This window comes from Perognathus longimembris, chromosome 9 (genome assembly GCF_023159225.1).
Source record: "Perognathus longimembris pacificus isolate PPM17 chromosome 9, ASM2315922v1, whole genome shotgun sequence".
NCBI classification, from domain to species: Eukaryota; Metazoa; Chordata; class Mammalia; order Rodentia; family Heteromyidae; genus Perognathus; species Perognathus longimembris.
The window spans coordinates 9,273,994-9,296,364 of NC_063169.1; the positions used below are offsets into that span (position 1 = coordinate 9,273,994).

General features: G+C 51.2%; 2 protein-coding genes across 2 annotated transcripts; one reads left to right on the forward strand and one right to left on the reverse strand.

Moving 5' to 3' along the window:
* Positions 1–9,303: 9,303 nt before the first annotated feature.
* On the reverse strand, positions 9,304–10,150 carry LOC125357525 (putative KHDC1-like protein). Its single transcript, XM_048354503.1, has 3 exons — positions 10,045–10,150; positions 9,712–9,894; positions 9,304–9,416 (listed from the first exon to the last, which is right to left on the reverse strand). Exons 1-3 carry the CDS (start codon positions 10,148–10,150, stop codon positions 9,304–9,306), a joined length of 402 nt encoding a protein of 133 aa, XP_048210460.1.
* An 8,042-nt stretch (positions 10,151–18,192) lies between these two features.
* Positions 18,193–18,407, forward strand: LOC125357635 (protein BRAWNIN-like). Its single transcript, XM_048354585.1, has one exon. It carries the CDS (start codon positions 18,193–18,195, stop codon positions 18,394–18,396), a length of 204 nt encoding a protein of 67 aa, XP_048210542.1. The 3' UTR covers positions 18,397–18,407.
* Positions 18,408–22,371: the final 3,964 nt, after the last annotated feature.

The window sequence follows — 22,371 nt, forward strand, 5'->3', positions numbered from 1 at the left end:
AGAGGAGGAAGGGGAGGAACGAGCACAAGACAAAGTGCTTTACAGGTAAGGCCACAGTCGTACACTGCCAATGATCACTCCTGACCAAGTGTGAGGAACTCCGTGCTGTTGGAAATGAGCTGTTTTCCTCTGAGAGGTCAGTCACCACAGAGGGAGACCCGAGACTCAGCATTCCTTCAGGAACGTCGGCTTTACTTCTGTGGAAGCAGGTGCAGTTGACAAGAGTCAGTTCAGCGAGGACGAGGGGCGGGCAGCGTCCCAGGTTGATCCCTCCCACGGCGCTGCCCTTGATCTTGATCACAAGTTAGGTTTAAAGACGTTTGCGATTAGGTGGTTTGAAATATTCAAGAGTTTACCCCCCAAATCACCCCCACACCTTCAGGTCTAAAGTCAGAGAACTATTTCCTCCTTTAAAAGAACATAAGGCCCAACTGAAGTCACTTTGTGTCAACAGGATTTCCTGAGGATGACTGAAAGCACACAGACATATTTCAGGTTGGATAACAACATGGCGGCAGCTGCCCTACAATGGTGTTGCTTATGCCAAGCAAATATTGCATAGCAAACACCTTTCTCCTCCCATGCGCACCACTCTTTATTTAGGAAAAGGTGAAAGACACAGATTTTGAGCAGGAATTCCAGGGTGCCTCAGAGCTCAGTAGTAGTGAAGTATTAACCCCCCCCCCCCACCACACACACACCTCATTTCCCCCAGGTCAAGCAGAACGTCAGGTGTGCAGGCCTGTGCTCATCTGCAGGCAGGCATGGCGGAAAGTTCCCTCACCCCAGGCAGAGCACCCCATGCTGGGCCTGGCCAAGGGTGCCCGCCCTTGACCCCCAAGAGACCATAGCCTACTTTTTATTTTCTGTTTCTTCATGAAGACTCCCATGAGCCTGACCCCAACTTCACCCGCCCTGCGCAATCTCCAACCCCAGGGGAAGCTTGCTGCCCCTCGCTGCCCCTCAGTAAACAGTCCTTGCCTGTTGAGACTGAGTCCGGCCTGTTCTCCCCCCCACCCCACCATTTTCCTAACAAGCAGCAGCAAAAAGGCGCAGGGAGAGGAAGACGATGAGCCCCAGAAGCTCCTCAGCCAGGGAGAAACAGAGGAACCGCAGGAAATGTCCAAACGGGCTGCCAGGCTGGTGGGGGACACAGAATGGGGGTCTCCGTGTGAGCAGGAGAGGGGACATGGAAACTCCCTCATCGCCTGCTCTTTAGCTTGGCTTTGGGTCTAATCCTGCTTTAAACACACACACACACCTGTTGATGGGGGAGAGGGAAGAAAAGCCTGCACTGCTGGCTCATGCTTGTAATCCGAGCCACGGGGGAGGCTGAGATCTGAGGATCAGGAGCCCTGAGCAGCCCAGGCGGGGAAGCCTTCAAGATCCTCATCTCAACCCTATGAAAAAGAAACCAGAAGTGGCACTGTGGATAAAGGGTTAAGACTTCTAAGCTTGGGAAGATAAGCTCAGGGGTGTTGCTGAGGCCTTGAGTTCAAATCTCAGGGCGGGCATAAGATTAAAAAACAGAGACAAGGACCAGCTGGAGTCAGTGTCTCCTAGCTGTTATGCTAACTGCTCATGAGATTGAGATAGGATGAAGTTTGGAAGCCACCATGAGTCCTGCAAAGGCTCACCCTGAGTCCAGAGACAGTCTCTCTTCAGGTTTCTGATTTCCAACAGGGTCCTGTCTGCCTGCTGAGGACCTGACCCTTGTTACACCCGGCCAGAACACACACAGGGCCAAGCCCCAGACCCTGTCCAGCTTCTCGACCCCCCAGGCTCTCTTTTCTACCCATTAGAAGCCCTCCTCTGGACGGGGCAGCTCACCTCAATCACATACTTATGACTAGGAGGTAGTTCAATCTGGGTTTTCTTATGAGCAAGAGGGTTTTTTTCACCTAGCGGGCCTGCATGGACATACTGAGGCAACTGCTTGGGAGTGCAGGAAAGGACCACAGTGGCCTGAGGTCATGGCTCCTTGGACTCAGTGTCTTCAACGTCACGGCATTTCAACCACCTTCTAAAGTTCCTCCCAGGGAGGGGGCCAACTGGACAGCAAAGCACTTTATAGAGATGGCTGGGTCTGGTCATTGGTAGAGCGTCTGCCTAGCAAGGGTGAGGCCCTGGGTTTCCTCCTCAGCACCACAAGCAGCAACACACTGGGAGGAGGTTTGGGGGAACTTCTGGTGCCCCTGATTTCCTCCTTTCCCCCAGCACAGGACACAGGTGCATCTCACTCCAGGTCCAGCTGCAGTCCCCTAGGCCTTGCCTGGCCACCCTGTGTGGCATGGCCGCCCCCACCCCCTCCCCCAGCGCTGAGCTCAGCATGGCTCTCACTCTCCTCACCAGCCTCCCTCCTTCCCCTCACGCCACCATTCGCTTTGCCTCTTAATACTTTGTCTTCTAGCCAGCTCTATGTATTCCCTGAGGGACACCCCCTCCTTCTTGTCTCCCATCCCCAGGACTTTGACTCGAGATCAGCACCCATCCAGAGTCCCACATGTATCCGAAGCATTAGAATTCCAGAAGCTGAGAAATGAGTCCCGTGAGCAAGCGAGTCCACGGAGGGAGGTGCGGGTTGGAGCTTCTCCACGTGTGGGATTGTCTCTGGAGGAGGAGGTCCCCACAGGGCTGCGGCCGGGCGAGCGCCAGGCGACAGCACACGGCATGGCAGAGCCAGAGGGCAATCCTGGAGGAAAGCTCCCTGGGTGGCGAAGGCAGCGTCCGTGTCTGAACGGCTGGACTCAGGACCAGAGGCTCCGCTGGCCAGAAGCTGGACTCCAGTCCGGGCCATGGCCATGGTGTGCTCAGGAGCTCTTCCTGCAGCAGGAATATGATGGCTTCGAGGGAGACGTGGGCAGCGGGGCGAGCGGCAGTCAGTCCCGCACAAGGTCGCTTCCCATTGCCTGAAGGAGCGCGAAGGAGTGGGGGCAGCGCGGGCCGAGGGCGCCCAGGGCCTCCCCGCCCGTCTGCCACGCGTTCTGACACCTGGCCAGTGACATCTGTGACGGCCACCGAGGGCAGGGCCTGGCCGGAGCGCATCCCACGTCACCCTGGCTCTGACAGTTCCGGCAGCTGGACCCCTGGGGACCCGATCTCCGGAAACCCAGCCCTCACCATCTCACGGCTCGTGACCCCGATTCCTCCACGCAGGAAGTCCTGGAGCTACACGGCCAGAGATTCAGAGGTGTGCTGGGCACACACTGCTAGCAGAATGGCAGGAAGCACAGTGGGGGCTGCAGCAGCCCGTGAGGACCCGAGTCCCGGCACGGCTGTCTCTCCAGTCCCTAGAGGGGATTTGTCCTTGCAGGTCCCCCAGGCAGAGCCAGTGTGCCTGCTCTGCGCCCCTCCACCTTGCTGGGGTGGGACGAGAAGGGGGCCCTGAGCCGTCCACTGGGCCACATCCGTCCATGTGCTGCCCACGCGCCTCAGCCCAGCCCGGACACCTGGCCGTTCCCTGCGCCGTCAGCCTGGCGGGACAGACAGAGGACAGCAAGGGCCATGCAGCATCCCCGGCCTCGGCCGTCGACAGGACAATGGACGCAAACCGCGCAGACGCTGAGCAGGGGAAGATCCGTGTGTGGGGACACTGCGACAGCCCTCCACCCTGGCGCCAACGCAGAGTCCTCAAGATATTTCCAATGAAGAACTGAGTGGTCTGCGCTCACCGAGGGCAGGCAACACAGAGCAGGTGCACAGTGTTCCACCGCCCGACAACCCCAGTCCCCGATGGCTGAGGATCTGCAGCTCATGTGCACACACCAAACGAGAGCCACGCACCTTCCAAACATGGCAGCTGGAGAGCCGCGCCCTGGTGCAGCTGCTGAGAATCTCCAACGGACGATGGAGGTGACAGAGCCACCTCCAGCCGTGATAGCAAAGGAAGAACAAGCAAATGACACCCATGTCAGGGATGCGGAGCTGGCCAGGCCATGTCTCCTGAGACAGAGCCCCTTCCACGTGTGGGGGAGTGGAGTCCCGCAGCATCTGAGGACTCGCTCCCTCACCAACGTCCTGACCCAACCCACGGCAGGATCAGAGAAGGTGCTGGAACTGGGCTCACAAGCCAGGCGGATTCCCAACAAGATTCAAGGCTCAGCTGCCCCTGCTGCTGGGGACACCAGTGGGCGTCCTGAGACGGGAGGACAGCACACCTGAGAGCTGCAGTTCAGGCCCTGGCTGGAGGAGGAACTGACCTTGCTCTTCCGCTGGGGCTGCAGTTGAACTGCAGACAGAGAGAATGCTGAGGTCAGGGAGCGGGGGATGGGCCAACTGTGGGCACTCCTCAGAGCAGAGCCACTCGGGACGTCCACTGCTGTGTCGCTCTCATGGCCCACTGGCACACGCCGTCTCACGAGGACTCCCAAGAAATGTTCACAAGTCGTCCTTCCTTCCTTCCTTCCTTTCTTCCTTCCTTCCTTCCTTCCTTCCTTCCTTCCTTCCTTCCTTCCTTCCTTCGTTCCTTCCTTCCTCCCTTCCTTCTTCCCTCCCTTCCTCCCTCCCTTCCTTCCTCCCTCTCTTTCTCTCTCTCCATAGACTATTTGCCAATGCTGTTTAACAATTAGTGTTGAATAGCTCACCTGATTTTTAGTGCAGACACAGAAGGCTGGGGGTTTGGCAAACATGTTATTTGCACAATGTGTAAAATTAGGTCATACATGTCCATTTTCATAAACACTCATGGATTCCCCTCTTTCATTAAAGCACTGGGTGAATAGGATAGGCTTTGCTTTTGGGTAGGACTGCAGTTTGTACTCAGGGCCTCGTACTTGATAAACAAGCATTGTAGGACACACATTCATCTTACTTCCATATCTGTGCCTTTACTTCTCTTCCTACCCTTCCACTTGGGCCTTCTGCCCACATAGCTCCTAAATATCATCTACAATGTTATTGCCTATCTACAACACCAATGGCCTGTAGTTATATTTCCTTAAGGGCAATTCATAACATACTGCTTGAGTACGCTGTGAAGGAATGCAGTAATGACTAGCACGGATGCGGGCAGGCACGCTTGTTATTTCCATAAAGGGCGCTGCTTCCAGATGACCGTGAATGAGCAGGAGTGCTCCCAGCTGACCCCAATGTGTCTCTTCCAGACACTCCCTCCTTCCTTGCTGAAGTGACCAGAGAGACTCGCCTGCCCTGCCTGTGTTTCCCTCATCTGAAGCCTGGTAGGACCTCAGGTGACCTGGGCGAGGCTTGAGATCACTGCAGCACAGCCCAGCTCTCCTACAGCTCCCTCCTCTGGCAGGTGTCTGGCAGCAGCCTGATGCCCCGCGGCTCCCACAGGGGATCCTAGCTGCTCAGGAGGCAGAGAGCTGAGCATCACAATAGGAAGCCAGCAGGGGCAGAAAAGACCTGGAGGCTTGTCTCTGCAGTGAGCCAGCCAAAGCTCAGCTGTGTTCAAATGGAAGTTGTGGCTCAGGTAGTAGCGTCCCAGGCTTGAAGAGGACAAGCTGAGGGGAGCACCCAGACCCTGAGTTCAAACTCGGTACTAGAATAGACCGTTGAGTCGGGTGGCTCTATCGTTGTCGTCCCTGGGGGACTTTGCAAGCCCAGGGTGACCACACACAAAAGGAGGATGGTAAACAGGTTTTCCACCCTGTCACCTTCTGGAGAGTCCTGGTAGCTTGGAACGCTTTCCAGTAAAGACTGACTCAGTGGGCCTTGACGTCCTGGCACAGGCAAGATGGTCTGGACAGCCCGTAACTGTTGCGGTCAGCAAGTAAAGGGGCTCCACCCGCCTCAGGAGAGGCTCCCGGGACCCTCAGTGCTGGAGGAAGCCTTGGGGACCGCCTGCTGTTTGTGAGAACTGTTCACATTCCTGCTTTGTTGCATTCCTAGAGGTACTACAAAACATCCAGCACCCCATTCTCCCCACCGCTGCCTGCTCCAGAAGGAATGAGTCTCTGGAAATTTCCACTTGAACCCACCTAGCTCTCATTGGGGTGGAGATGTCCCCCAGAGCCCTCAGCACCCCTCCTCCTGCACCTCGTTCAGGGATGGCTGGCTCCTGGCCTCCAAATCAGCATCTGGAAGTTGCTGGGCCTCAGCCTCCTTGAACAAGGCCGCCCCTGCACCTGTAAGGACAGCTGTGGGAGGAGGCTGCTCCTGTGTCCTGAACCCCTCCATCCCAGTACAGTGACCCCAGCGGGAAGCCTCCCCAGAACACAGGGGCCAGGAGACTTTGTAGATCCCTTGAGTTCCTGAAAGCCTTTTCCAGCCTGGCTGGGAGGGCCAGACAACTGCCCTGAATGCCAGGAAGCCCCAGATCTCCCCTAGGGACTCGAGTTTGCCTGGGTCACCCTCCCGGAGGGCAGCTTACTTTGCAGGGAGAGCTGGCAGAAGTGGCTGGCCAATCTCATGGTCATCTCAGCTATGTCTTGCTGATGATAAAGCCGCGCAAACACCAGGATCTCCGCATCTCCTCCAGGGGCCTAATGATTCACACGCACATACACTCACCATGGGGCACGAGATCTCCATCCTTGCCTGTATGGGGAGAAAGGCAGTGGAGATGGTGGTGGGAAAATGGAGGCCGGGCCACCAGGGGACACATCTTGGGGCCCTAGCAGCAGGACAGGCTGGCTCTGCTATTGCCCAGAGCCAATGGGGTATGGGTAGGAGGACCTCGCAAGCCCCTCCCATTCCCATGCTCCCCAAACATCCTTTCTAGCAGCCCTGCCTCCAAGCGAACTGTTCTGGTATTCTTTAGGAACTGGGACTGGACCATGTGGGCACCTGGAGAGGCTTCTGAGCACCTGGAATGGAGTCCCTTCTCCATGCTGCAGAAGCTCAAGCCTCAGAAACTTCTCTGGAGTGGCCACGCTGGAGTCTCAGCACCGACACCGGGGAAGCACAGAGGTGGGACCTGAGCTGAGCTGCTGCGATGTAACTGTACCCAACTTCATGTCCTTCCCCATTCCCATTCCAAATGTCTTTTTCCCAAAGGCTCGAGGTGCATGGAGACAGGAAAGGTAGGGTTGTTCCCAGGACAGATTTCCAGAGAGAAGGAGTGAATGTACCCCTATGCTTACAGCTAAGGCCCTGTGAAGATGAGTCAATGACATTGCTTTCCCCATGTGTGCCTGCAGTGAAACTAGGAGAGGATGCTGAGGTCCAGGATGTGGGCGTGGCCAGCTGTGGGCTCTCATCAGAACAGAGCCAAGCAGGAAGATCACTGCGGTGTCCCCTACATGGCCCGCCCCTAGACTCATCCCTCACACAGGACTTGTTCAAGTGGCCACAGAAAGAGGAAGAGGAAGTCCACCACTGCCTGCCTTCCTTCCATCCTTCCCAGAGGGTGTGTGAGCCTGGCTGAAGGTAAGCAGCTCGGCTTCTACCTGGAAGACTGCACAGCACTGTTCTTCACAGTGGAGATGGGTCCCAGTGCCTTCTTGTTTCTCACAAAACAGGTCATAACAGATAAGAACATCTTCTGTGTGTTTCTTATGTCAACTTTATTGAGCTGCTGTCTTCAAATGAAGAGGTTTCCGAGCTAACTCTTTATTTGCTAGGATTACATGTGTAACCCATAAAATCTGATTTCTTTTTTGATAGAGAGAGAGAGCAAGGGAGAGAAAGGAGAGAGAGAGAGAGAGAGAGAGAGAGAGAGAGAGAGAGACAGAGAGAGGAAGAATATCCTGCCTGTCCATAGCCAAGGCTGGTCTCACACTCTTCATCTTTCTTCTTTCCTTTCTTTAGGCTCTAAGTGCAGGGATTCCCTCATGTCCCTTCCCCGGCATTTAGGAATTCTCAAAGACCAAAAATCTCTGGGAGGATTTCCTCCATTATTAGAATCTTCCCTGCTGACTAAGTTCCTCTCCAGGAAGAGCTTCTCTGTAATCTGTGACGTTTAGGGAGAAGTGGGAGAAAGTGTTTAGAAGAGAGGATCCCGCTGACACAAGTTTAATACTTGAAGGGAAAACCAGGGCCCGTGGTACTCACCTCTTCACCTCCAAGCCTGGCTAACTCGGAAGGGGAAGGGTGAGAATCAAGGTTCCCAGCCCGGCTGGGCAGAGACCCCTGTGAGACTCCTATCTCCAAGGAACCTGCACAAAACTGCAACTGCGACTGTGGCTCAAGGGAGAGTTCAGGGCCCCGAGTTGAAGAACCCGGTAACATCCACACACAAAACCCATCAACGATCCTTTACAGAAAGAGTGAAAGACTCTCGACTTTATTTCCCAACACTAGAGGAAGCCCGGGGACTTCCTAAATATTCTGACCTTTTAGCCTTGAGGTGCTGATGAGAGGGGGCAGCCAGGGTAGAGCGGGTGGCCTAAGGCTTTTCCCTCATGTTCATTCCTGCAGTCACATGCAAACACACACTCCTGGACACGTGTGTCCCAGGGCACCCAGGCGCGGACAGTGGGTTCCCCCATCTCAAACTTGGTGATCCAAGCTACAGCTGTGCCACTTCCCCCAGATTCATCAGTGGACTGGTGACCAGCCAGTTCCCTGACAGCCTAAAGCTTTTTGATTTGGGGTGGGGTGGGGTGTGGGGTGGGGTGAAGGCAGTACTTGTGCTTGAACTCATAGCCTGGGCCTTGGCTCGGCTATTTTCCCTTGAAGACTGGCACTCTACCTCCTGAGCCATACTTCCCTTTCAAGCTTTGTGCTGGCTCATTAGAGATAAGAGTCTCCCAAATATTCCTGCATGGGCTGCCTTCATACACCAACCTAAGAAGCTAGGATTAGAGGCCTCATCCACCACGCATACTTCTTAGTTATTTTTATTCCAGTTGGTAGGTAGAGAGTCACTGTGTCTAGTTGAACAGGAGGCTTGGAGATGGCCGGTAAAGTGACATTTTTGCCAGGATTTCCCCGTTTGGGGAGCACACTGATTCCGGAGACAAGAGCACAACATGATTCACGACTGCAAACGGAAACATGTATAAACAATCTGGAAATGTGAAAATCTGAGGTCTCTTGAAAGAGACTGTGTTTGTTAGACGTTGGGAGGGATTGTGGGGGAAATGAGTGCACTGGAGAAGCTTGTGAGAAACAAAGAGGGGGAGAGGGAGTGAACTCGAGGCAATGCAGATTGCACCACGGGTGTTTCTGGATCTCCTTCACCAGCAGAATACACACTTTAGAAGACGCCTCTCACCTATGTGCCTAGACTTCCCGGGGGAGACAACACAGCCAAAACTGTCACCCTCCACCACTGTCTGTGCCATGTCTTCACTGAGCTGTCCAGAGCAGGCTGGTCCTTCAGGGACAAAGAACTACACCAAGCCCACGGAAGCCCAAGGCAAGCAAGCACTTGGCTGGAGGAAGCCTGAGGAAAGTGAATCACTTGTCCTGGTAGCCTTTCACCACCAAGGAGTCCAGCTGCACACGGGCGCAGGCGGCCAAGTCTTCTTTGGTTAGTGGCTGGCTCCGGACACTTTGCAGCATCTGGTAGCCTGGGCAGGGAGAAGAATGGTCAGAGTCCAGGAGCCCAGACAGGAAGCCTGTGGGGATGGAAGGAATGAAGGGAGGGGTAGGAGATATTCCATCCCATCCTATGGGTCCCCATTCGGATGCCCCCTCCCCACTTTCTCTCTCAATGACTTGATTCCAAATATGGTTAACCCTGGGCCTCTGCCCTCCAGGGGGCTTGGGAACATGTGATTCTCAGGTTCCTGAGCAGTCCAAGTCTTTAAGATGCCATGCATGAGCAGCAAGGCTTTGACTGCAAACTAGGTCATCGACGCTTACCTCGAGCTCGATAGTGAAAGTCCTTGTGCTCCAAAAGCCATATCATGCCCATCAGCCATTGCCTGGCCCTTGGGGGCCCCACCACGGTGACTCGAGTGTGGCCTGTGACGGTGAACCAGGGCTCCAGCTGAATGAGGGTGTGGCTGTGCTCCTCCATGCAGCAAAGATATCTATCCTCCTGCCCTAGGAACAGAAGAGGACAGGAAGAACAGGAAAACCCCAACAGAACTGGGGGTCAGGTGCCCCGATGGTGGGGGCCTAGTATGGATCAAAGAGGGAGCACAGGGAGAGATGGATAGGGTGAAGACAACAGATGGCACTGGGGTCACCTACCGAAAATCTCCTCCTCCTGCTCCTCTTCCAGGTAGAAAACCAACGGAGCACTGAAATTTTCAGGCTCGGTCCACCATGCTCCCATGCTGAGAGAGCACGTGTCCATGTTGTCCTCTACCCCGGCTTTACTCAGCACGGAGCAAGTCCAAGTAGCTGGGTGTAGAGATGAAGAAGATCCCGAGCTCTGTGTTTTGTATTCTCCCTCAGATAATCCACTCGTCTCCACCCTAGACCCACCCTAGAGAGGCTGAACTAGCCCTCAAGTCCTTCAGAGATAATTCACACAGTCACTGATAATTCAATCTTAGATTCCTCTGCTCTGGATTCAAACCTTTCTGATAAACTAGATAACACAACCCAGGGTTCTGAGGCCTAGAAATGCAAACTTGTCATCACTGTGATTTCACAAAAGATGTACTGAGCATGACCTTGGGTCTTGTGCTGGAAGAGAACTGATTCCAGAATGGCCCTAGGAGTTGATTTTTCTTTCCTAGCTACTCTGGATAGGGAGCAAGGAGAGTGGAGAATGGAGGGAGCTGGGGCACAATTATCCTGAAACTATCTCAAAGTAAGAGTTAATAAAAGCAAAGCGTTTCGGGTGTGGTACAGTACTAGTGCTGCGAAGTTTCAGTATTGACAGCAGATAGGATAGGATAGGATAGGATAGGATAGGATAGGATAGGAGAGGATAGGATAGGATAGGATAGGGGAAGAAGGGGAGAAGAGAAGACAGAACAGGACAAGACAATGGGACTGGAAAAGATGGGGGAACAAGGAAGAGGATAGCAAGGACAGGAGAGAAAGGAAAGGGAATATTGCTTCACTGATGGCATTTGCTTCTTTACTTGAAGGTTTGTGCTTGCGGTCTCCTTCCATGGATTATTTGTTTCTCTACCTAACTGGAGAAATCTCAGTTCATGGTTTACAAGCAGAGTCCTTTCAATTTAGACCCAAATAGCTTCTCTTCTGCAGTAGACAGTGGTCTCCTGAAAGCGTAATTCCTCAGGTCCTACCCATGTGGAGGGTAATACAGATATTTTCAGGCTATTGAAAGCTGAATTATGAAGAATATCCTGGATTTATTTTTTGAATCTATGTTTTCTCTTTCTTTCTAGTTCTTCTAATTATTCACTGAAGACAGTGAGGAATTTGATGGGTTTTCTAAGGACATTCTCCCCTTAATCTTCAACCAGTAGAGGGAGCCCAGGAACTTATGAAATGGTCTGAACTTTTAGCCAGGAGGTGCTGGTGAGATGAGGCAGCCAGAGCAGAGCAGATGGCATAAGGCTGTTACCTTGTGTTCATTCACTGCAGTCACAGGCAAACACACCACTGCAATGACACCGATTTCCTAAGCACCCAGGCTGGAACAGGGAGTTGCCCAACTCTAACTCGGGCATGCAAGCCACAGCTCTGCCGGTGTGCCCAGATTCCTGGGTGAGCTGATGATCTCCTAGTTCTCTGGAGCCTTTTGAAGTGACCATTTGTCACGTATTGGGGCTGGAACTCAGGGCTGTGCATTCAGCTTTTGTGCTCAAGGCCGGCCCTCTACCACTTGAGGGACACTTCCACTGTGGCTGGTTCACTGGAGAGAAGAGTCTCAGACGTTCCAGCCTGAGCTGGCTTCATGTGGAGATGTAAGCTAGGATTCCAGGTGTCAGCCCCCAGCAACCGGGTTGTCTATTATATTTATACAAGTTGGTACAAACAGTCACTGTATCCCATTGACTGGGAGACTTGAACATAGCAGTTAAAGGTATGCAAAGTTATGCAAGATAATGAGAGCACATCATACTAGGAACAATCACTTTATAAAGGAGACTTAAACACTCTCAGTACTTACTTGAGCAAATATAATAAGAAGTATATATAATGGGAAATAGAGTACATGAACAAACAAGAATGTAAATGAAAGCAATGTTGAATTTTTGTTTTTCTGCAAACAGAGCCAATGCATTCTTCTCAAGTTTTTAAGGAAGACTAAAACCCTGATCACATATAAGCTTTCAAGTGATTCTCAGTGAATTTCACATGAGGGCAATTCTGTCTTCCATCTCTGACTAGAGAGAGCAAATAGGAAGTTAACAATACAAAATAAGAACAAAAAATGGCAAATGGTTCAGAAATATCAAGTCATCTGAATCTACTCAAAGATGTAATTCACACTAGATTTGGAAATCATCATATAAGAATTCATATATAGGGACATAAACATGAACACAGTGACTAAAGTGTGGTATACACAGAGGAGGTTTCTAATGGATTAACTTCTTAGAAGAAGTAACCTATAGTATAGCAAAGTGAATACAAGGATGCAGATACACGTGCTGTTAGGAAGGAGAGAGGAAGAGATTAATGGGGAGAAAATACACTGCAGTCACTCAATAGAGTGAGTGCTGTCAATGGAGATATATATACATATATATATGTACATACATAGTTATATAGATATGCATTTATGTATGTGAAAATGGAGACAGATCTGGAACAAGAACGCTGTGGAGTTTCAGAGGCCCATTTCTCTTTTCTTGTGTCAGTCAAACCCCCATTATGATGAGATGCCTTCCAGTGACTGACACATGAAAGGAGACATTACTGCAGATGATCACCTGTGAGCACTCTATATCTCTATATCTCTCTATATATTCATTTTACAGATGTGTGTGTACATATATACAATATACAGAAGCGCAGGGGGACTGTGTGGGGTCCACTGGAGGAAGAGTAAGCTTAGGAAGAGGACCCCAGGAAGTGACCTCATCCTTGACAGAAGACCAAAGAGAACTTGGAACCCAGGTCTCCAGGCAGCCACATTCCAGACACAAATCGCAAAGGTGCCTGGAGGTAGCCAGAAAAGAGCCATGTTTTCCTGTTGTTGGCGAGTTTCCACTGGCTCTGAGTCCAGGAGACCCTGCAGGGAGCGCCTGGTGGACACCTGCAGACACTGGACCAACCCACGCCCCAGACCCCACGCCCAAGCTGGACCCAGAAGAACCTTCTGGCACTTCCTCTGGAGAGGCCGGCAGGTGGCATCTGGCAGCCCAGAGCAGGATGGCAGGGATGGGGACACTGCGGTGACTCCTGCAAGCCAACCCCAGTTGCCAAGTGCGGGGTGCGCTCGGTGCACAGTGCCCACGAAACTGAAGATCAAAGAGCCAGAACAATCGGGTCGGCTCCTAGACGAGGACTTGTCCTCTGCAACCTTGACAGGCTCTGCTGAACTTGAATCAAGACAGGAGGACCCAGGACTCAGCTGTACAGCCAGGAAGCTGTCCTTGTCCTCTGCAACCAACGCAGGCTCTGCTGCAACGGAGTCACATGAAGAAGACCCAGGATTCAGCAAAGATGACTGCCAGCTCTCCTCATCCTCAGCAACCAAGACAGGCTCTCCCATACCTGAATCCGATGATGAACACACAGAACACAGCAGTGCTGACTGCGAGCTGTCCTCTTCCTCAGCAACCGAGACAGGCTCTCCCATACCTGAATCCCATGATGAACACCCTGAACACAGCACTGCTGCCAGTGAGCTGTCCTCGTCCTCTGCAACCGAGACAGGCTCTCCCATACCTGACTCACATGAAGAACACCCAGGAATCAGCAATGATGATTGCCAGCTGTCCTCATCCTCAGCAACTGAGACAGGCTCTCCCATACCTGAATCCGATGACGAACACCCTGGACACAGCAGTGGTGACTGCGAGCTGAATTCGTCCTCTGCAACCGGGACAGGATCGCCCATACCTGACTCAAATGAGGAAGAGCCAGAAATCAGCAATGATGACTGTGAGCTGTCCTCCTCCTCTGCAAGTGGGACAGGATCTCCTGTCACTGACTCAGGACATGATGAACTCGGACTCAGGTTTTCTGACTGGGAGCTGTCTGTGTCCTCTGCAACCGGGACAGGCTCTCCAGCCCTTCAGTCTGAGGACGAAGAAGCTCGACTCGGCTTTGCCGACTGCGAGCTGTCCAGCAGTTCTACCCTGGACTGCTTCCCATCAGAGGAGGAAGGGGAGGAACGAGCACAAGACACAGTGCTGTGGCATCAGGAGCTGTCTCTGAGCAATGCTTGTGCCGAAAACCCCCTTCCTCCAGTGGCGGATGTGTGAAGAGCAAGGCCACACCATTCAGCTCCACGATGCCCCTGACACTTAGGACAAATGGACTCCAACCTGTGCCTGTCTTCTCTGCGCCAGAGATCCCACAGGCTCTGCATATCTTTTCTGATATGGACCCACCTTTATGTGGAGAGGGCAACTTAGCTGCAGCACATGCACCCCAGTGTGCTTCCACTAACACTGCGGGCACAATTTGGTTTGTGGACTCAGGAAGTCCAGAGCTCCACTGAGCGCCAGCTCAAACACTTAGAGAAATCCTTTCCCTCCCTTGAAAGACATCCGCTTTTGTCTTTATTTCACCTTCGTGTTATGCACCTTTCAATATATTTTAATAAATAGTTATTGTTATTCCTTTCAGGTACATCATTCAAGGCACTAACTCAGTGCCCGATTTGAGAACCATGAGCTCCACCAGCTGACTCCGCAGAGCCCGTGGTCCTGAGGGGAGGAGGCTCACAGCGCCCTAGAGGAAGTGGGGGGAAGGCCCTGGTGTGCAGGGAGCAGGTTAAGGTCAGCGCAGTGGCCAAGTGTACAGCCTTGTGTGGGTACAGCTGTGTCTGAGGCAGGGCCAAGAATATTTGAGGGACATAGACTCTGTGGGTAGTAACACATTTACAGTAGACAGCTGTTACCAGCTGTGCATCTGCGCGATGGAACCTCATCCTAACCCAGGGTTGGGAGAGGGCAAAAAACAAAACAAAACAAAACAAAACAAAATACAGTGCTGCGTGGATCGCTTGTCTGCCATGAGCCAAGGCTGTGTGCAGGCAAAGGGGAAGGGGCATTGAGGACCGAGGGGACGGTGCCAGCTCTTCCTCGGGACATTGGGTTTCTGGCGGCTGAGTTGAGAGACTTCAGAGGTGGCCATCACTTTGGGCTGTGTGAACTCAGCCGCCCGGTGACCATGGGGAGGCAGCCGGGAGTCATGAGGGGCACAGTGGAGGGCTGTCCAGAGCAGAGGCTGCTCAGTGTGCAGGGAGACCGTTTCTGAGGCCCAGGGGCCAGCTGTGGGGTTCCTGGGGCTGAGGTAGCAGCGGCTGAGTCTCAGGTCAATCACAGGTGCTGCACTGCAGTGTTAGGAGCACAGCGCTCTTTCTCCTCCCTGGCCACCCTGTCAGCCAGGCCCACAGCCAGCCCCACTCCTGCTTTCCAGCGTGAGGAGGCCCTGCTGTCCCCAGTGCAGCCGGGAGGGAGGAGGGGCGCTAACAGTGTGGCCAAGATGCTGGGCCTGACTCTGACCTGAACATGTGTCCTTTAGGGCACTGCCCTTGGATTTAGGCTGAGCGGTGGGTGGAAGCAGGCACATTTATTTAGCATCCTGCTCCAATCAGTTGGCTTCCTAGAGACCTGTATTATCACTACCTATGCCTGACTTCCAAATCCTGACTCTATTTTTATAGACTAGGTATTTTATCCACGTGGATCAGGCTCAATTCAAAGGACAGCAGAGATGTGGAACAGCAGAAGCAGCAGGGGAGTGAAAGGAGGGCCTGCTGGACTGCCTCTCCTCCTTCACTGCCCCATAAACTAGAACTAGATATGCTCGTGGAACCAGACAGATGTTACCTTCATCCATCTGCTTCCTGCAGCATTGGTTGTCATCAGGGTGGTGCAGATGTGCCCCAGCCAACACTTAGCCTTTGCAGGGTTTTACTGTTTTTACTTACACCAGTAGATAAAGCATATACATGTTCCTGCAACCCATCGGACATTTGCGAATTTCATTGCATCACAGTGAAACATAAAGGGACATACAGCTAGGTATCATTTTTTCAAATTGTTGGGAACCATGAATTGTTGGGATGTATTGAAGTCATGACAGAATGGGATACAAATTCTAGAATCTCCACAAGGCAAATGTCACTTCTGCAGAAGTGTGTGCACTTGACCAGAGTCGGGTAAGCGAGACCTGGCACAGGCAGGTTTTACCCCTCACATTGCTGCCCCTCCTTCTGCTTTCATCAGATCTTAGGGTCACAGTCTTTTGACACTGCCTAGTCCCAAATGGGATCTCTATCCAGTGTGGCCTGCTTACCATTTTCAGAAGGGCCAAGACTAACTTCATCTACTTGTCCTCATTCTGCCCACAGATGTTGAATTCATGATGTCCTGTGAGCCAGGCCCTGTGTGGAGTCAGACCAGAGCTCTGGCTATGTCTCCTGAGGGCTTCGTGGCTCCCATCTGATCATTTTGTTTCCAGGCCTTCACTGGCACTCTCAGATTTCAAGAATCATTTGCTTCAAAGAGTTGCTTCAAAGGGAAAATACCACTTTTTTTTTTTTTTTTGGCTAGTCCTGGGCCTTGGACTCAGGGCCTGAGCACTGTCCCTGGCTTCTTTTTGCTCAAGGCTAGCACTTTGCCACTTGAGCCACAGCGCCACTCCTGGCTGTATATGTGGTGCTGGGGAATTGAACCCAGGGCCTCATGTATAGGAGGCAAGCACTCTTGCCACTAGGCCATATCCCCAGCACGGAAAATACCTCTTTGATTCCTCATTTGCCTTCAGTCCCATTGTCCACTTTGCTTGTCAACTCGTAAGAGAGAAACTCAGAGAAGTTGCGAGATTTTTAAGTGCTGGGCAGGGGCTAGCTGGGAAAAGGGCCTAGAGATGAACTGACAGCTGACACAGGTTTGAGAAGTGACACAGGATCAGCCAAAAGGCAAAGAAGCTGGAGGGGAGACCAGAGTCAAAGAACAGCTACTGTCCCCCTATTCGAGTCACCTGCGTGGGCACTCTGGGTTGGCACAGAAGGACTTGAGGGCATGAATGGGTTCTCCTGGGTTGTGCAGCCTAAAATCATTAGGCACTGTGTTTCCATTTTCTCCTAAGCATGGGCATTGTTTCAATACCCCGTCCAAAGCCATATGCCTGGGGCTTCAACCTATAATCCTGGCAACTCAGAAGGCTGAGGTCTGAGGATTCGGGTTTCATGAGCCCAAGCAGACAAACCTGGGAAACTCTAATTTCCAATGGCCTACAAAAGGCAAGATCAACATGAGGCTCCCATGGTAGGGACCCAATCATGAGCAAATCAGCCGTGAAAATTCAAGCACAAGTACCAAACAATCCAACACACAAACTAAGCCCCTCTGTGACCTGTAGGCAGGACTCATGCTTAGAACAAAACCATGTTTCTGACCTACAAGCCACTGGCGTAATAGTGAGTTTTGTCCATGCCTATCATATGCATGGATGCTTGGACTCATGAGGCAAGAGCCACAGGATGGAGGCCCCAGACACACCAAAAGTCCAGACATCCTTAGACTGGTTGTTGGAGGCGCAGTGTCCTGGAGTCAACCTCACATTAGATATCAGCATTATTGTCAGCGTGAGGAGCTGCTTCTTAGGGTTCAGGATGGAATCTGTGTCCTCAACATGCAAATCGCACGACCAATATCAACGGTCAACTTGAAAATCAGAAAGACTTGTTTTGGTTGACAACTCTGGAGGTTTCAGTTCAGGTCTGATTTTCCTGTGGATATAGCTCTATGGTTTACAGCCACAGAGAACATCCTGCTGGGATAATGAAGAGCAGGTAGGTCATCAAAACAACAAGACAATCCTCCTCCCTGGCTGGGAAAGTGGCTTAGCGGTAGAGTGCTTGCCCAACATGCATGAAGCCCTGGGTTCAATTCCTCAGCACCACATAAATATAAAGGGGGGGAGGAATGTTACTGTTACTCAAGTGGTAGAGTACTAGCCTTGTAGAAAGGAAGCCCCAGTGCTCAGGCCCTGAGAATAAGCCCCAGGACTGTCAAAAAAAACCCCAAAAAACAAGGGGGCCGGGGTGGCGGGGAGATGGCCTGCGGTTCTGCACGTGGAGCGCCCCTCCCTGACCGATCAAGGCCCTAAGGTTTCATTTGTCCCCTGCCAACTCTCCGTCCTCTCAGTGACCTCGTGTCCTGGCCGAGAAGACAGGCCTCCGTGCGTGGGGGTAGGAGAGCACCCCGAGCCCCTATAGCTGTGGGGCGGATCGTGGGCCTAGAACCTTCTAACACTGCCCCTTTTCCCTCCTGCCAGCCTTCCACCATGCCTGCGGGCATGTCCTGGCCTAGTTATCTGAAAATGGCAGTGGCCAGCCTCCTGGCCATGTGTGCCAGTGCCCAAGTGGTGCACAGTTACTACCGGCCCGACCTGACAAGACCTGAAAATGCACCAAAGCCTGGAGAACTCAAAACAGAGCTCTTGGGACTAAAAGAGAGACAACACAAACCTCAGGTCGCAGAGCAATAAAAACTGTGGAACCCAATGATGCCAAAAATTTGTGAATGGAAGTCTTAAATATGTACTAAACATGACTTATTGTGTCAAACTACTTGTGGCTAAGCACCTAATGCTATGCTAATAGTGAATTGGTGCTTTGTCTATATTCACTGATTAGGTGAACTTTTCATTATGGTTTGACCAAAACGCCAAATTGCCTATGCTCAGCCTTTTGCATGTGGACTGGAAGATGGCTAGTCTTGTATATCATGTAAGAGAGAGCATTTGCCATGTTTCCTTCCATTTTGGTTCTGGATTTTCTGTGAATTAGCTTGAGTATTATGGCAGATGGGAACTACAAACTTAAACATAGTTTAAAAAAAAGTGTGTATGGGACCTAAGTTAATATTTCCCTAAATATTGGAAGTACTTGTATTGAACTTCATTAAGTCAAATGTTCTCTTGGAGATGTGTCTAGAATATCATAACACTGTGAGGTGATCTGCTAAAAATGCTACAAAATTTGAGAAACTGTAGATTTGAGAAACCAAGTTCAAATTGGTATTGACTTTTTAAATAAATGATACACACACACACACACACACACACACATACATGTCAGGGCACTGGTGGCTCAGGACACTGAGATCTGAGGATCACAGTTCAAAGCCAGCCCAGGCAGGCAGGAAAGTTCCTGAAACTCTTACCTCCAATTAACCACCAAAACAGTGGAAATGGAGGTGTGGCTCAAGTGGTAGAACATAAGCTTTGGGCAAAAAAGCTAAAAAGATAGTGTCCACACACCCTGAGTTCGAACCTCTGAATAAAACAGTAAAATAAAAAAAAAAAGTACATGTAAATTCACCTAAACATTTGAATGAGCACTGTTAAGGGTGAACTACTTACCTGTGAATGTGACCTCCTTGGATCTTTATTAGCATGGTTAACATGAGATCATTAGGGTAGGCCTCTCACCAATTTCCTGATGTGCCCAGGAATGCAGGTCTGGCGTGTGCTGCCCACAGCTGCCCCTTGCCTGCAGACAGAAAGCCCCGCTGGCCCTGGGGTTGTCCTTCTGGAGGCCTGGCTCTCCCTCCCTGGTGAGGATCCTAAAGAGACCTGCCTCCCCTGTCCCCACCATCTTTCCACTGACTCAAGGTTGCCATGACTGCACCTCTTCCCTCCATGCTGGACCTGAGCCCTGAGCACAGTGCTGGGCGCCACTGGGATGAGGCTGAGGGATGCAGGCTGGTGTGAGGGCCTGCCGAGGATCAGGGATGAGTACGCATCTCCATGGTTCACAGGACAGCCTGGGTCCAGGTCATGACAGCATGTGTATCCATGCCATGCGTGTGATGGAGCCATGTCCTAAAGAAGGAGGGAGCCCTCCGTGCAGGCTGCAGAGGTGCGGAATGACCCCGTTAAAGGAGCCACAAGAGGCATTTTCAGAGAGGAAGGGCCCCAAGTGCTGCTGATATCGGGTGCTGGAACAGGTGGCTTTGGACCTTGGGCGTAATGGGGAACAATACTGGATATTTGGAAAATATCAAAATCATACTACTATCCACCCACAATTTTGAAAACCTGTGCAACTTCTTTTTGATATTTATCTTTGTTTAGAACATGTGTGTTGCAAATGCATTATCTGATTGATCTCAGGGCTCAGGCACTGCCTCAGTGCTTTACACTGGAGGCCAGCGCCCTAGCAAGTGAGGCAAGGCTGCAAGAGGCAGGCTCCAGACTGGGGGTGTGGAGCACAACTGTGATCTCAGCAGGAGGGGCTAAGAAGAATGTCCTTGCACACAAACTCCTGCTGTCTATACAGCAAGACTCCTGATGCCAAAACAAACAGGTGAGGCATTTTACTTTGGGGGGTAATTTCCATACTAAAGCTTGAACTCAGGGGCTTGTTCTTGCTAGCCACTCCCTTCCTTGAGCCTCACTCTTTTGGCTTTACTCATTTTTGGTACATGGTGTTATGTTTGTGCCAGAACCAGTGTGACAAGTACCAGATGACAGGTATGAACCACCAAGGTCAGCTTCAGTGGTTGAGATGAGGTCTCAGAACTCTGCTAAGCTGGGCCCACAGGGAACTTCCTGCTCTACCTTCAGAAGAGCTGTGATTTCAAGTACAAGCTACTGAAACTGGTTCCTTTTGTCCTAAGAGAAGTATTTTTGGTATCACTAAAATCACCATCACAAATCATTCCTATAATCTTGGATCAAATGTCATCATTCCCCTAACAACTCACCAGTAAAATTGATTTTTCTCTTTTTTGCTTTTGCTTCTAGAAATATAAACAACATCCAAAACTTGGGGGCTCTCCTTGTTTTTAATTGCTTTCCTAAGGAAAGCTCATCTCTCTGGACTTGAGACTAAACAAGCAGCACCTATCCTCATCCACACTGCACTTGTATTTCTCACCCACGAAATGCCCCATTTCCACAAGAGACCCAGCTCCTAAAGAGGAATCTTGAGGGAAGTGAGCTGCCACAGACCTCGTCCTATAAGCGGAGCTGGTGAATCACTGTGAGCACGTTCTGTCCTGACGCCACATTGACAACAGTGCTTGGTTTAGTTTCCCCATCTGTCAACTTGCAGCCTCCTTTGTTTCCTTCCAAGGAATGAGTGCAGCACTGAAATCTGCCCTTCATGATAACTGTATCTCTTCCTAGAGATGTCCACATGCTGACTGCTCAGAGTGGACTCCATTCCCACAGCTGATGCCACCAACTGTGACTTCTGTCTGTCTGTCTCTCTGTGTCTTGTGTCTGGGTCTCTGTCTCTGTGCCTGTGCCTCTGTGAGTGTCTCTGTCTCCGTCTCTCTTTTTCTTTTTCTCTCTCTCTCTGTGTCTCTGTCTCTGTGATGCTCTCTCTCCGTCTCTGTCTCTCTCTGTCTCTGTCTCTGTGTCTCTGTCTCTCTGTTTCTCTCTCTTTCTATCTCTGTCTCTCTGTCTCTCTGTCTGTCTGTCTGTCTGTCTCTCTCTCTCATGTGTATATGGATGTGTGAATGTCCTTCTGTGTCCTGGTAGAGGGTGTTGAAGATAGCGTCTGCACCTTCACTTGCCTTTTGTGCTCCAGCCGAGAGTTTTACTACTCCCAAAAGAGCTCCACTTCCACATTCACTGACTAGTTTGGAATACATGTCGTCTCAGACTTGACTTCCCTAGTGACTTTAAATCAGAAACCTCAGATTTCAGTCACCTGAGTAGGAAGGATTACAGGTACAAGTCTTGAGCTCCTGCCTTGCTTTTTTTGCTCAGATGGAATTTTTGTACAGTCCAGGCTGACCATAAACTCATTATCCTCCTGTCTCTGTTTCTCAAGTGCTGGCATCAGGAGCCTGAATCACAAGATTCAACTTTGAAGGAAAACAAGCTTGTAATTATGACAGAACATCTCAATTCAGGTCATTTCCACATTACATGGAAATTGCTCTAATAGACACATGTGGATTACTGACTACCATTGGGCTCTAGAATGACCTTCAGGGGGAAACAAGGAGGGGAGGGAGATATGCTCCAGAAATGTCCACGTGTGTGTGATCCAGAAGCACTTCTGGACAGTTACAATCTCTAGCATGAACAGAATAGGAAGGCTAGAGATGGGACAAAAGTGATCAGCACTAGCCAAACTGTCTCAAAATCTGAGAACCAGCACTTACCCTACCACCACCAGGAGGAAAAGAAAAATCAAGCATAAACTTCAGGATAGGAAGAAAGTATACTTCCTCTCTGAGTGCTAGAAGGCCCAGGACAGGACATTGGATTTCTGTATGGTCTACTCCTAAGTTAATATTGATTGATTTGGTGGTGGTGGTGGTGGTGGTAGTGTTTTCATAAATGTGTCGCTTTGCTTATCCTTGTGGCAAATCATATCCAATAGAACAAGCTCAGTATTACCAGATGCTGCAAGTTGCCTTCTGTTGCTTTGCACCCATATCCAGGCCATTCATTGTTCCCATATTGCCACTCTCCTGGCTTTGAGTTTTCACTGCTGCCACA

Excerpts from the sequence above, each read along its gene's own strand:
- LOC125357525 (XM_048354503.1), bottom strand. The coding sequence starts at position 10,150 with ATGGACACGTGCTCTCTCAGCATGGGAGCATGGTGGACCGAGCCTGAA. Across the intron at positions 9,895-10,044 it reads GCAGGAGGAGGAGATTTTCG|GGCAGGAGGATAGATATCTT; the intron begins GTAGGTGACCCC and ends TTCTGTTCCTAG. Across the intron at positions 9,417-9,711 it reads CTTTCACTATCGAGCTCGAG|GCTACCAGATGCTGCAAAGT; the intron begins GTAAGCGTCGAT and ends CTCCCTGCCCAG.
- LOC125357635 (XM_048354585.1), top strand. The coding sequence starts at position 18,193 with ATGCCTGCGGGCATGTCCTGGCCTAGTTATCTGAAAATGGCAGTGGCC.